General features: G+C 43.5%; 1 protein-coding gene across 1 annotated transcript; it reads right to left on the bottom strand.

Annotated features, from left to right (window-relative positions):
* Positions 1 to 3,916: 3,916 nt before the first annotated feature.
* Positions 3,917 to 5,558, bottom strand: LOC108790025 (RNA-binding protein 12B-B-like). The gene is made up of 2 exons (XM_018560194.1): positions 4,868 to 5,558; positions 3,917 to 4,804 (listed from the first exon to the last, which is right to left on the bottom strand). The coding sequence occupies exons 1-2, from the start codon at positions 5,527 to 5,529 to the stop codon at positions 3,934 to 3,936; spliced, it is 1,533 nt and encodes a 510-aa protein (XP_018415696.1). The 5' UTR covers positions 5,530 to 5,558; the 3' UTR covers positions 3,917 to 3,933.
* Between the last annotated feature and the right edge of the window lie 9,954 nt (positions 5,559 to 15,512).

Genomic DNA, 15,512 nt, shown 5'->3' with positions numbered 1-15,512 from the left:
GTAAAGCAAGAATGCTTTCAAAAATATTTAGTGTTTATTTTTTATCAATTTACAGAATGCAAAGTGAGTGAAAAGATGAGAAATTTTAATAAAATCAATACTTCATGTGAATACCCATTGGCTTCAAACCATCAATTCTTACACTTGCCCAAAGTCAGGGATTTTGTAGGATTAGAGTCGGGTGTATGATTAACCAATTAGACCAAGCAGGTGCTAATTATCATCAGTTTCATATGTAGGTTGAAACGCAGTCATTAACTGAAACAGCTGTGTAGGAGGCTTAAAACTGGGTGCGGAACAGCCAAACTCTGCTACTACAGCTGGCAATGCACTGATCTATTTTTTTCGTTCAACCTGCAGGCTAAATGAAAAAAGCGGGTACAATAATGCATGTCTGCAGGCAACAGTGAAGCATGGAGGAGGTTCCTTGCAAGTCTGGGGCTGCATTTCTGCCGGTGGAGTTGGAGATTTGGTCAGGATCAATGCAGAGAAATACAAGCAGATACTTATCTATCATGCCATACCATCAGGGAGGAGTGTGATTGGCCTCAAATGTATTCTGCAGCAGGACAACCCTAAACATACAGCCAATGTCATTAAGAATTATCTTCAGCGTAAAGATGAACAAGTCCTGGAAGTGATGGTTTGGCCCACACAGAGCCCTGATCTCAACATCATCGAATCTGTCTGGGATTACATGAAACGACATCAACCTGCCGAGTTCCTTCATAAACTGTGTGCAAATGTACCTAGAAGAATTGATGCTGTTTTTGAAGGCAAAGGGTGGTCACTCCAAATATGGATTTGATTTGGATTTCTCTTCTGTTCATTTACTCCAGTTCATTAAATAAAAAATAAACTATTAATTTATTTATGAAAACATTTGGCAGCATTTATTCACACCTGCATAAAAATGTTTGCACAGTACTGTACTTACCATCATTTTTCTCTGTAGTTCTGTCGCAAGGCTGGATAGATAACTGAGGGGTTGGAGTTATTTGCTTTTATTGGCTAGTGTAAGGGTGGTCCTGTGGGGTCAGAAGGCAAAGCTGAACTATCATATGCCGACATGAGGTAGCAGGAAAGAAAAATTACAGTAAGTATATAATTTCCTGTATATTTTTTAGGTGTAAATCTGTGTATTTTATTTGGGGGTAGGGATAGGATAGACAGACAGACCTTGTATTTTCACTCAAGCCGTGTTACTTGGACATTACAGGGTCAATGTAAGGAAGCAAAATACACTTGTAAAAGACTGAGAGGCAACCATTCCCTTGTTCATATGCCACATCATTGGTGAAAAGGTTAAAAACCGTCAAGTCATTTCCCACTCTGAAAATATTGTGCATATGATATACAGAATGGCTTCTTATAGTGAACAATTTTTTTGCCCATTCAAAGCAAGTGAGAGGCTCTTTTAGGTCCCCCACACCCCAGCATCATACACTCCCCTTTCTTTACTCCTCTTCTGATACTAGGGAAAGAAAGCCCAATAAGCTCCAAACCAACCTGTCAAAAATCACGCAGGCTGATGGACTCCTTCCTGGCTTATCTGGTAGTGCTAGCCCAATCAAGAGTAACAAGAGCTGTCATGTGACAAAGAGGAGTAAGGTACACGCTCGCTCATACCTGGAAATGTCAGGTATTTTACGTTACTATGGGAAGCCGAAGGGAGCAGTGAGAAAAAGGAAAGATATGGTGCTGAGGAGGAGGATCCATGAACTGTTTACATCAACCTGCAAGGCCAAAGGAAAGGTTATCTTCAAATAAAAGACTTCTCATGCAGCTGCTTTTGTAGTACATCCCACATTTATGTAACAATAAACCCCTCTTACTTGCTCTTTTTTGTTCTGTTAAATATACAATTGAAAGTGTTATATGTGTTCAATTAAAGCAAAAATACCAGTTGATTCTGCCAGAAAACCAGAACCTGTGTACACACCTATCTTAAGCACCATCATGTGCCTTGCTTAATACTCCTTTATGAGCTCCAGAACAAATCCCCCATGTTATGGAGGCAAGAAAGTATAGTTCCATCACTTCCTGTCCTAGGATGGCAATGCTGCTCCTTCATAGATCAGTACATCATCACCCTAGGACAGGAAGTTTGTTACTAATAGGATGCAGCCACCACAGCCAAGGATTGGAATGCTGCAATGTATTACATTTTTATTCTTGGGTTTAAATACTTTAAGAGTTAACAACTGTAATTTTAAAAGTGCAGGATTAGATCTGATTGATGGCCATGCCCATATCAGGAAGCCAGGCAGCGCATCGTTACATGCCGCCCAGCTTCCCGATTGGCGGGAAAGCCCGCTCCATGCTCTCTCGTCACTTGTGACAAAAGAGCATGGAGCCGGCTTGCATGCAATGACTCGCTGCCCGGCTCCGATTGGCCAGCTTCTAGACCAATCAGTAAGCCAGCTTCATGCTCCCTCATCACGAGGGAGCATGGAGCCAGCTTCCCGGCCAATCAGGAAGCTGGGCGCCGTGTCATTACATGGTGCCCGGCTTCCTGATTGGCCAGAAAGCCAGTTCCATGCTTGCTTGTCACCTAGTGACGAGAAGCATGGGGACGGCTTCCCTGCTAATCAGGAAGCGAGTCATTACACGCCGCCTTGCTTCCTGAATGGGACTTCCGGGAACTTGGTATCCGTGAGTACCAAAGAAAAAATACCGGTATCGGTGCATCCCTAATTGCTATTATTAAAAGACCAATTTATCTCTAATGTAGATGTCAGGAAGCTGGGTTACCCACTGCCATCATATATATCTGAGCTTATAATTCATGCACTCTAATAACGGCTCTAGGTTGTTGAATAAAACGGTGGATGTCTAGCGAATGAAAATTTTGGATGGGCTGACCCTTTAATATCAAAAACCACAGCAGGACTTTATAATTGATGATTTGCTACCAAATAACCCTAATTTTATACACATTCTCCAGGGGAGCAGCTGCCTCATACCTCACCTGTGAGAGTTATGTGCTTTAGTATGAAAGAAATACAAGAATATATTCCTGCATTATACTGTTTCAGCAGTAGTAGGTAAACTGCGCCCCTTCCCTGGGAATTCGCACAGGTCCATCAAAGCTGTCAATAAGACCACTTACTTTGAAGCAAAAGGAACGACTGCAATTTAAAAAAGTTTAAAAAAAAAAGTGCTGCAAAGCTAACAGAAAAATACAGCAACTGAAATCTAAGAGATAGCAGAACTTTTACAGCGTGAATCATGTAGCTATGGCCACCAAAGTATGTTTCCAGGTACAAGCCGTGATGTTGATTTAGCTGCAATGGCTTTAGCAGTACAAGGGGGGGGGGGAGTTTCTGTCATATTAAGGACCAGTGCATAAAATGTTCGTCCTTTCAATATTTATCCGCTCAAAAGTATGTTAAAGAAACTTGTATAAATTTCAACAAAAGTAACATCTTGGTGACATATAAAACAATATGCTGTCTGGGGAACCCTTGCAAGGATTTCCACTGCAGTCCAAACCAGTCTCTCCCATGTCATTTAACTATTCAGACTGGTTCAAGTGACTCACAAGAGCTCACTGCAAAGAAAACAAGCCATACAGTACTTACCTGTCCCCCTACCCACACCTCTGAACACTGCTGCACTGATGTATGCTTGCTTGAAAGTCTTCTGCATGTAACAATTCTGGGACTGTCAGAGGTTGACATTCCCCATTGCACTCTGTGTGTTCCACCCTTCTATCCTCATCCCTACTATAGGATATAGTAGTGATGAGGGAAGGAACCACAATGCACAGCAGGGTAGCAGACGCAAAGCACACCAAGAAGTGTGTCAGATGTTGAGGGTCTTTGAGCAAGCATATCTCTTCAATGCAGATGAGGTCAATGATGTGGGGAGCAGAGCCGGCAAGTTATGTTAGCTTGCTTTTCAGGAACCTCTAACACATTTTGATAAAGGTTAATCATCTGCTTGAGAAACGCACTCTGGCGGGCTATCCTTCTGGACAGCAGAGTCATCTTCTGGTGTATCCAGATCTTGTATAATTGGCTCATCATCAGGAGTGTCATTTTCTTGGGTAACCTCATCTTCAGATGGATCATCTTCTTGAGTTACGCATTCATTCAGATCTGGCGGCATCTTGTGCAAACCATTCGACTGGAGAAAAGACGTCAACTTATTCTCATAAATCACCTTTAGTGATATTCGGCTGTCCTTGAATGTGGTACCGTCTAGTTTTTCAGCCCCGAATGTTTCTTCTAACGAAGAGAGCTTTACCAACACATCCCCAAGACAAGTATTATTTTTGTCAAGCAACAGAAAAATATCGTCGTCGCTCAAAGGAAAGTCCACAAAGAATTCTTTAACATCACTTTTAGTGACATCAGGAGAAAAGTTTCTTAGATAAAGGTATGCTTGAAAGTTACCACTGCTTTGCCCTTTGCTTGAAAGTGATCTTTGCATATCTGATTTCGAGATAAGGGAGATATACAACTTATATCCTTTCAACATTACTCTGTTTAACGTTAGAGCCTTCCTGTAGTGCTCCTCCCTCGTGAACGTGGCAAACCCTTCTCTTGTTCTATGACCTTTTTCATCATACACAAATACAATGTGATCATCACGCACTTGGTTATGAAAGAGCTTTTTGATGTCATCCCTTTTAGCACGGTAGCTCAAGTTCATCAATCGCACATGGTATTCCTCAGTGTTTGTGGAATCCTGTTCTTCAGATTGACTTGGGGTTCTAGAAGAACTTAATGGAGACCTAGTATATCTTCGAGGAGACCGAGAACGTCTTCGAGGGGACCTAGATCGCCTTCGTGCAGACCTAGAATGTCTTCGTGGTGACCTAGAATGCTTTCTTGGAGACCTAGACCTCCTTTGAGGAGACCTAGAATGTGTTCTTCTCCTGCTATTTTTTGAGGTGCTTGAATTGCAGTCATCTTCATCGTCATCAAGTCTACCACCATATTTTATCCACTCGCTTTCACTTGACCACATTATGCGTAGGATCTTGCTATCCTTGTATCTGTTATAGCCTTCTGTTGCATCTGCTCTGTTGCCAAACATGATTATTACAATCACATTCCCAGGTGAATCTTCATCTTTAGAGAACACGATGTCTCTAATATAAATACCCTTAAAGAAATGTCTGATATCTGAAGGAGTCGGTTCAAAGTCATTAATGTCCACTCGTAAATGGGAAATATTTCTGCGGGAACGAGCATCTCTGCCCTTGTTACTTTTTTTCTCATGAGTACCATTTCTACCATGAGCAGAATCTTTGACCTTATCACAGTTTTCCAAAGCTTGCTGCTTTTCTTCAGAGGAGACAACTGAAATTTGTATTACGGAATCCCTTATTTTCAGGCCTGACATCTGAAGTGCTTCATAAGCATTGTCCCATGTTGCAACATCAACAAAAGCTTCACCATCTGATCCACCAATGATATGAACCCCTCCCTGGGGAATGTCCAGCCCAACAAAGAATTTTCGAATATCATAAGAATTTGCCCTATTGGAAAGACCCTGTAACCGAAGAGTAACACTCATTCTTAGTTACCTGTAGAAAGAAAAACATGTTTTTACTGACAAAGATGAAAAAGCGGCAGCAAGTTTACATGAATGAATTTAGCAATTTGGCTATTTTGAGAACAGTTTTGTTAGTGAATATTCAAAAAAAAAAAAGTCTAGTTGCACACCGCAAGTGTCGCTGAAAATTGTTATTTTAGCACACAGGTACACATCATCCCGCCGTGGATCCTCCTCACTAGAGACCAGTGTTTCTCACTTTTTTTTTTTAGCTATGGCACCCTTTACAAGCATGCACCCCAGTGTAAAATGTCAGATTTTAAGATGGATCCAAGCAAAAACACACCACAAAAATGTCCCCCTTCACATTGAAGTGCCCTCTTTCAAATCAAGATCCCCCTCCGTTCACATCAGAGTCACCCTTTGGATCAGTAGCCCCCCTTTCACATCAGAGTTCCCCCTTTACCTCAGTCTTCATCCTCCCCCCTTCACATCACAGTCCCACTACCACAAAATTCTGAGGCACCCCTGAGGAAGCCAGAAGACACACTGAGGTGCCATGGCACCCTGGTTGAGAAAAGTGGCTCTAGACAATAACATTTTTCACTGAAGCTGTGCAATCTGACTTTTTTGTGAGTGCTTATGCTGGATCAAGATGGGCTTGGTTGGGGTGCACTCACCATTCTCTGTAGTACAGCTGTTAAGGAGCGGTGATATTGGGCTATGGAGGTTTCTGCCACTCAGTTTAATGCTCCGATCCTTTATTAAATGTCAAAAAGAACGGCTCACTTCACCAAACCTGCTAATACGTTTTAGCCACTCATGGCATTAGTCATAGCTCATTGCTTTCAGTTTTGTAAGTGCACTTAAAAACATAGCAAGGTCTCGCAAGACATACTGCTAGCACAATGTACATATGCTAACAGGAAGATCATCACCCTGGAAATCCACAAGTCATATAGGACTACTTACCTCTGGTTAACAATTTAGGTGTTCAAAAACTGTCCCCCTCTATGGATATAATGCTGTCACTTCAAAGGAGACTATTTGAGAAAACAAAAAGGAACAGTTAATGCGCTTCGAAGTAAACCTGGAAACCTCAACTTCTAAATAAAAACAGCAAAAGATTTGTTAACAAATGACACAAGAAAACTGAAGTGCTGTTACCCTTAAACATTGTTCCATAATCTCTATGCGAGCAAACCTGAGATAGGAATCATCAGCATTCACACCACAACGGCTTGTTGCAGTGTTTAACAAAGGTGGGCGACACTGTGTATTGCAGCCCATTCATTTGGTTGGGTGGCCTAATGCACCACAACAGACCAAAACTTAGACGTGTTGCATCTCTGTTGGCATAAAATACGTTAATTACCGCGCAACGCAAAACAGATGCATTGTAAAGGCGCATTGGGTTGCCATTCAGCTGACTTTCAGTCAAGGTGACAATGGTTATTGGGATAAGCAGAGACGGGGAACCTCACTCACTTATTTGCGAAGGGGATCCTGTGAGCCCCCGAAACGTTGCACTGAGTGTATTTTGCTAGGCAACATGCACGTGAATAAATATACGTACTTGTATCTGCCTTGGAGTGCCGGTGTCCATTCTTCTACCTACCCAGTGGAGACACATACAGAAATATAGCTACATTCACAAGGGTGGCAAAGTGGCAGTAAAAACAGGCGGTTGATCCTCGTTTTTGATGCACCCGTCTACCTACATATTTACATGGCGGCCAGAGGGGGTTTGTAGACATTACCAAAGCCACAATGCTTTGATTCACGGTGAACAATTTTACCTTAACATGTCATGTTTGGCAGATGGCAGCGCTTGCCAAAAAAGCCAACAAACAGTAGTATAACCTCCTCAACATTTGCAAAGTGCCACTCAATCACCCCCAAAATGCGATTTACAGCGAACCCTTCCCCATTTCATCAAGAACCAATAAACAAAACATTTTCAATACACTTTAAATTGCCCAAATGTTTTTTCAGGTGAGTGATTTCCAGAAACCTAAACATAAAACCCAACAAAAGTCATACTCCATGGAATTCTCAGAACAATCACGGCTGCGATCGTGTATGTAGAAAACTATTGGAAGGGTGATACCAGCATTCCACTACAATCCATGACAGCACACCTGAGAGATTTACCTGACACATACTGTAAAGCATCTATGCTGAAATGTTACTTTATCTTTCTTGAAGAACATGCCACAGACTCCTTTTCTGGTGCTGTGTCCCAAAGTCCAGGCATATGATCTTGTGATCTCTACTGTAGAAAAACTCTAAACATCTCATTATTTATCATTACAGGTAGGGATGTCCCGTTACTGATACTAGTATCGGTATCAAGGCCGATGCAGGGCATTTTCAGAAGTACTTGTACTCCTGAAAATGCCCCGATGCATAGAGCCGATACCGGCCCTTTAAAATTTTTTCAATTATCTTCGGCCATTGACACGCATAGCCCCTCCTCCAGAATACCTCTCCACCAAACGCAGGCTTCCTCTCAGCTCTGTCCCCTCCTTTTCAACCTGATGAAACTGTTTCCTTTTGGCAATATATCAATGTGTGAGATGTCCGTGCTCCTTATGTGTAATTTATTCACCCGACATACACAGAAGTTTTCACTCTCAATGATAGAAGAGAATATCCGTTCAGTGTGCTCTTGGAGAGGAGAGAAGCTGTAAATCTGGCCTACACACAGAACCAACCTTGCCTTCTTTCATTGAGAGGGAAAACCTCTGTGTACTTCTGGTGCGGGCATTATTAAACAAATAAGGAGCATGGACAGCTGACACTGAGATATATCAACAAAAGCAAACAGTTTCATCAAGTGGAAAAGAAATGGACACTTGTAACAATAGCCAGCCTGCTATTGGATATTTTAAATTGCAATAGCTAATAGCAGGCTGGCTATTATACCCGCCCATTGCCTGCTGTCAATCAGCAGAGAGGACCTGATGGAGAACTTTGTCTTCAGTTCCCTCCTTTGCTGATGGACAGCAGGCGATGGGCCTGGTACAATAGCCAGCCTGCTATTGGCTATTGCAATTTAAAATATCCAATAGCAGGCTGGCTATTACTCCCAGCCACTGCCTGCTGTATTTACATTCAGTGAATCCAGTGAAGTGGAAAGGTGACACTAGAGGTCTAAAAGACCCCTAATGTCACCTTAAAGAGAACCTGTCACCTCCAATGCACACAGCCCTGGTGAGAAACTGCCCTAAACTCATTAGTCTATATTGTTTTAGAAAAAAATTCACATGTCCCTTTAAGAAAAAGTATTGTTAATTGGTATCGGCAAGTACATGATGGTTCTCATACTACTTATCTGCCTTCAGTGTCACCTACAATTCAAACTCCTCCCCTCCTCTTCCTGTAGGGGTCCCCCAAGGCTCAGTCCTTGGACCCCTCCTCTTCTCCATCTACACCTCCTCCCTTGGTCAACTAATAACCTCACATGGCTTCCAATACCATCTCTATGCAGATGACACTCAAATTTATCTTTCCACTCCACAACTCTCCCCCTCAGTGTCCTTGCGTGCCACTAATCTACTAACTGACATCTGTCTGGATGTCACAACATTTCTTACTTGTACTTGGCCTTGAAAAAGTGGTATAGGGACAGCCCTAATTATAGGTATTTATATTGTGCTGACAATTTTATGCATTGCTTTACATTCACATCAGTCCCTGCCCTCAAGGAGCTAAAAATATAAAGGTTCCTATCTCACATACATACAAGGGCCAAGTAACCTTCCAACATGTCTCTGCATGTTCTCCCTGAATTCAACCGGGTACTCTGGTTTCCTCACACATTCCAAACTCCTTGCAGATAGTGACCTGGCTGGGATTTGAACCCGGGATCCAAAGTGCTGCAAGGCAGAAGTGCCAACCACTACACGACTGTGCTGCACACTCTTTAAGTAGTGATCACATGTCTAGAATTTTGGAGACAGAAATGGCACCAAGGGGACTGTTTCCTGCAAAAAGGGAAGTATTTGAGCTCAATGATTGTTCTTTATTGGCCCGGTAAGACTTAAAGAGAGACTCTTGTCACCTTGTCGATTCAGGGCAAACTGTTTAAAGACCATTTTATACTGACCTTCACAATGCTCCCCTGCCGCATATTATTACATACCTGGTGTCAGAATGTAGAGGGAGCCATGAGTCATCCACTCTGCCATGTGCTCAGGCTTAGCAATTGGAAAAAAGTGCAAGATTCCTCTTTCTACACTAAATTGTGTGGATGGAGAAATCTCCCGCTGGCCCAAGCTTCAATATCTTGCGAGTCGGCCCTGCTGGCTGTCAAAATACCTGAACAATCTGAATGGATGCAGGCATTGTTCAGGTATTTTGACAGCCAGCGGGGCCGACTAGCAAGATACTGAAGCTTGACCCAGCGGGAGATTCCCCTATCCACACAGTTTAGCGTAGATAGAGGAATATGTCGCACTTTTCCTATCTGACCATAGAAAATCTGCAGATAATCTAAATGTGTATGGCCAGCTTTAGGGAGTTCTCGCTTTACTTCCTCTGCTGAAGACACAACTTGAAATAAGAGGAAATATCTCCAAAGTGAGGAAAATCCCTTCCTCGTGGTCACCCGAACAGGTGTCCTCACTGGAAGATTTCCCATCTAGTCCTCTTCTTGTGATAGTTGTAAAATGATGAATTTCCCAGCAGTTTTGGGATAATGATAATAATTAGGGATGGAACGATATATCGGCCACAAAAACATATCGGAGGAAAATTGCACTTTTGGCAAAATGCCGAAAGTGCCATATTTTGGGCTGAAATAGCGGTGCAACCGTTCTTTCTGTCCTCCCCACTGGGCGCTGCTCTGTGTCCCAGCAGGGAGGAGAGAAACTGCCAAAGGAGGCCGAGCTCTGCGGGACGAGAGCACTGTGAGCAGCCTGCGTCTCTCCTCTCACACCGCTCAGCCTCCTGTCACAGATCAGGAGAGCGGTGGTGTGTAGCGAGTCAGCCATTGCTGTCACAGGAGGCTGAGCTCTCCTCCCGCACCGCCCCACCTTCAGGGACAGCAAATCCAGGAAGGAGAGCGGGTACAAGCAGTCAGTGATCGCTGAGTGTTTGTAAATAATTGAGGACAGAGTATGTTCACTGTGTCCCATTTATGAATGAATGGGAGTGATCTACATCACTTCCTGGTCATTCATGATTGTGGACATGGTAAACATACTATATCCACAAGTTATGAATGAACAGGAACATTTATAACAGGGGATAAAAAAAAAAAAAAGAGATTGAGGACTCCGTGTCCTCAATCTCTTCTATTTTAAAAAGGGAAATATCAGGGATCTGTTTAGACCCCTAATATGTCCCCAAAGCCCCTAAAAGTAACAAAAAATAAAAAAATATTTAATAAAAATAAAATGTAAAATAATTAAGAAGTTTATAAAAAAAAAAAAATTGTAAAAAAAAGTTAGAAAAAACATTTTCGGTTTTGGCCTGATATTTTCATATTGGTAAAAAATAGTGATAAAGTTATGGCTAGTGGTGCACTAAAACCATTTATCATTTTCTATTGCGTTGAAGGAAATAATGAAGCAATAATGCCTTGGTGATGAACAGGTCACACCTGGACAGATCTTCCCAAAAAATGAGTCAGAAACAAGATGATTTTGATCCAATGGGGTCAATTCACAAAGCTTATTTTCTTCATTTCGGCCGTTATTTCATTTATATCGATTGTTATATGGTTGCTGTGTAAAGGTAGTCAATTCACAAAACTCAATAACGCTTCTTATTTTTAAGAAGTGGTAAATTAACTATTCAGACGTTATTTTAACAACTGGAGTGATAAAATATGCTTGAAATGCAATTCACAAAAGGAAAAGGTCCCTTTATCACTCGTTATTAAGACGTAGATTTATCACCTCCTTCAGGGTGGCGTTATGACAGATTTCAGGCGTTATCTGATGCTTGCTGCACTGAGATGACATGAGGTAGATAGAGACGGAACCTTTTTTCTTCATTTTCACATGGCTTAATGCTTTTGCGTAGAAGGCGGCATGTAGTTGTCATTTCTACAGCTTTTATCCTTTTACAAATGTAGATGATTTTTTACAGTTAGAGGTTAGTAGCAAATCTCACATGACACGAAAAATCAAATGTCCCTGGACACCCTTCAGTGGGGTTGTAGAGCAAGTGGATTGTTCCATGCAACATATTTAATATCAAAACAGACTTTATAGCTGGTAAGGAGAATTGCTTGCCCGGCCTACACTGTCTGATTGTCAACAGATGTAGATCTAAATAAATGTAATGTTTCATATATTCATTCCGTTCAGAAAAATTTTATTGTTATTTCTATATGAATTCTTCTTTACCTAATTTAACCTCTTGCCGTCCGCCCGTAGTAAAAAAACGGACGGTTTCTCATAACGCTGAGCTTTGTGAATTGACCCCAATGTACTCAATCCTTGTTCCCAGAGCACCCGATAAACATCCACCCCCCCCTCCCTCCGTAGAAAAAGAGATTACATACTTTTTCTGCGAGTGGCGCGACAAATATTCCCTCTCTAAGAGCTATGGGTATCACTGATATCAGACATTACCAGGTCTCTCAGAGGCCGCATCCCCTGCTGGGCACTGTGGCGGCTCCCACCAGCTGCTACATCACTCGTTTCCTGTAGTAACAGTTGGAAGAACCACACCTCACAGTGGGAAACCAATTATCTAACACCCAGAACAGAATATGTCAGGAGTACGTAATGCAGAGCGCAGGGGGTCAGGAGTACGTAATGCAGAGCGCAGGGGGTCAGGAGTACGTAATGCAGAGCGCAGGGGGGTCAGGAGTATGTAATGCAGAGGGTCAGGAGTATGCAATGCAGAGGGTCAGGAGTATGTAATGCAGAGGATCAGGAGTATGTAATGCAGAGGGTCAGGAGTATGTAATGCAGAGTGCAGGGGTGAGGAGTATGTAATGCAGAGTGCAGGGGTGAGGAGTATGTAATGCAGAGTGCAGGGGGTCAGGAGTATGTAATGCAGAGTACAGGGGATCAGGAGTATGTAATGCAGAGTACAGGGGGTCAGGAGTATGTAATGCAGAGTGCAGGGGGTCAGGAGTATGTAATGCAGAGTGCAGGGGGTCAGGAGTATGTAATGCAGAGGTCAAAGAATGTAGTGCAGAGGTCAGGAGTACGTAACACACAGTTTACTGCTTGTATCTACAACCCTGGTCATTAACCATTTCCTGCTCTAAGGCAGCTGCCGATATGCTGGCAGGTACACACAAGCATCTGCATTACAGGCAGAAGAAAGATGGGTGGTGCCTCATGCTACTCACTGATTGGTGCACCTCTTTTTTCCCCTTCATTAATGTGTAACCCACAGCACTCCTGACCGGAATCCCATAAGATAGGTGAGTGCTAGTGTGGCGACACGTTATCACAAGAATGTCCAAAGGAAGTCACACGCACTCCAAGGTCCAATGTGTTGAACGCCTCTTTTACCGAAGCTAGGTTCACACCTGGGCGACTCCTGATAGCGTGGCAATCGTGCACAAGGCCGTGCAGATTGCCGAGCGATCACTGAGTTGCCCACCACAGCCGATCTATTTTCTAATGGCACCCCCAGTCGCGCTAGGCGGATCACGTGGTTTCCCGCCACAATTGAACATGATCGCAGCAACAAAAAAAAATTTGAAAAAAAAAAAAAAAAAAAAAAAGGTACTTGTACCTTTTTTCCAGCCATTGCCATGCAGATGTAACCCCATTGAAATCAATTGCGTGCTAGCGGGTGTGGCATAGGTCTGAACCTAGCCTCAGACGTTATTCAAACATGGTGGCACAGTGTAAAAGCAAAGTTTCGGGACAGTCACTGTGTAAGCCTGATTAAGGGATCATGTTCGGTCCCGAAACATTGCTTTTACACCGCGCCACCATGTTTGAATAAGATCTGAATAAAAGAAGCCTTCAACACATTGGACCTTGAAGTGCGGGCGACTTCCTTTGGACGTTCTTTTGTTCCCTTGGTGCCACCCTGTCCTAGACCTTTCCTCTGTTGTACTTTACATACTGCCGATTGCCCCTCTGATGATCGGAGGCAGGCGAGGTCAGGAGCTGGTGGCGTACCTAGGTTGCAATCTAAGCCTGGGTTCACACCTAGGCGTATTGCAAAAGCGCGTCTGTCGCGCGTTTTTTTACCGCGATTCGCGGTAAAAAAGACGCGCGACCGTCGCGCGATTCCAAAGGCTACTTGGCTGTATTCCAATGGAAAACGCCCTACAAAACGGCCCAAAGTAGTGCCTGTACCTTTTCAGGCGTGGGCCGTTTTGTAGCGCGTTCGGGACGGGCGGAAATACAGCAAGGTGGGAACGAGTCCATTGACTCCAATGCAATTTATATTTTTGAGCGTTTTGTAGAGCGTTCTTCGAGCGTAGAACGCGCTACAAAACGTTCAGGTGTGAACGAGGGCTACCAGTCAGATGGCCAGTAGAAACGGGTAGATGGAGACTCAATGGTAGCTGACCTCCGGTCTGGATTATTCCTCCCTCCACTGTTTACAAAACACATAACCAAACTGTTCCCTTGTGTTGGATTTGTAATATGGCGTTAGGACGACTTCCCAGTCCGTACAGATCTACCCACATACAGCGCTCTAGGTCTGCTGTGTACAATAATGGAGGCTGATGCCTCATCTGAGGCCTCCTTCCTAACTGTGCTAAAACATACATTCTATCATGTGATGCCACAACCTATAGAAGAAAAAAAAAGAAAAAAGCTGATTCACTAAGCTATTAAATTCATGAATTGGCCTCAGGAAATGTAATTATCACTGCTGAATGTAACCAGTGAGTCATTGTAGCACATAACGAACGATAAAGCAGAGTGAGGGCGCCTGCAGCCATCCCCCCTGTATCGTGTGCGTTCTCTTCCTTGTTTGCGCATCTCACATCCCGCCTGTGTTCGCTCTCCCCTGTCTCTCATTGGGACAGCACACAGCTAACAAGGAAAGCGTCCCTGAAAATGAAGGCAACAATTACCGTGGAAGCGAACCTCTGCCATACAGCCGGACCTGGATCAGAAGACTGAATGGCGCTCACAATGCTCCGTACGAGGCGAGGTCACCGCGCATGCGCAGCCTCATTCTCCTTGGCGCTTGGCAGTCTCCGTCACCACAGCCTAGCCTAGCCTAGCAACACTTGTTCTCAGTTTTGTCACCGATACAGCGAGCCAGACCAGTTTTGGTCCTACGCGGCTCCCGTGTCCGAGCGGCCGGAAATACCGCTGACGCAACATTCGTGTTCCTTAGCTTAGGGGGGGAAATGTGATTGTTTAAAGGGGCAGTGCTGTCACATTTGTGAATCTGTGCACAAAGCAAAACTAATAATAAATCCGGTTAGTAAATGTCCCAATATGTCTGCAGCTCGTTCTGCTTAGGGGCATGTTAGACAAATAATGTGATGAGGGCGAGGCTAAGATGTTTATTACCCCTTCATTAACCACTTGAAGAGTGGGGTGTTAAACCCCCCTTCCAGGCCAGGCCATTTTACAGAATTCAGCGCTGAGGTACTTTGCTGGCTTTTTAAATTTGTGAGTTTCCCGACTCATGTGCGCGCTGGGCACAAGTGGGGGCATGGGGGGGGGAGGCGTCTACAAGGTCCGGCCAATGGACGGGAGGTGGTTAAAAACCAGCAAATATGGGGGGCATGGAAGGGTGTGTACTAAGTATGGCAATGTGCAGTCTGGAAGTTATAAAGGGGGATAGTAAAATGTGGAGTATACACTGTACAGCGCAGTGCACAGAGCATAGTGATGTAGAGTATACATTTTACAGCACAGTCTAGTGATGTGGACTATATGTTACACAGCACATTGTACAGAGCGTTGCAATAATGCCATTATTGGTGCCGATACTGAGCATGTGTATGAGTACTTGTAGTCTTGCAAATGCTCCAATAATAAAAACCAATACTGGCGCTTTAATTATTCAAATTAAAGCAGCTGCCTTTGGTCCCACACTTGCTGAGG

This window comes from Nanorana parkeri, unplaced genomic scaffold (assembly GCF_000935625.1).
Source record: "Nanorana parkeri isolate BGI_ZX_2015 unplaced genomic scaffold, ASM93562v1 scaffold439, whole genome shotgun sequence".
NCBI lineage: Eukaryota > Metazoa > Chordata > Amphibia > Anura > Dicroglossidae > Nanorana > Nanorana parkeri.
The sequence above is the reverse complement of the archived record's forward strand: the minus strand, read 5'-3'. Positions and strand labels throughout refer to the sequence as shown.

Coding starts and splice junctions, on each gene's coding strand:
- LOC108790025 (XM_018560194.1), bottom strand. CDS start 5,529: ATGAGTGTTACTCTTCGGTTACAGGGTCTTTCCAATAGGGCAAATTCT. Junction 4,805..4,867: donor AGGAGAAGAACACATTCTAG/GTCTCCTCAAAG, acceptor AAGACATTCTAG/GTCTGCACGAAGGCGATCTA.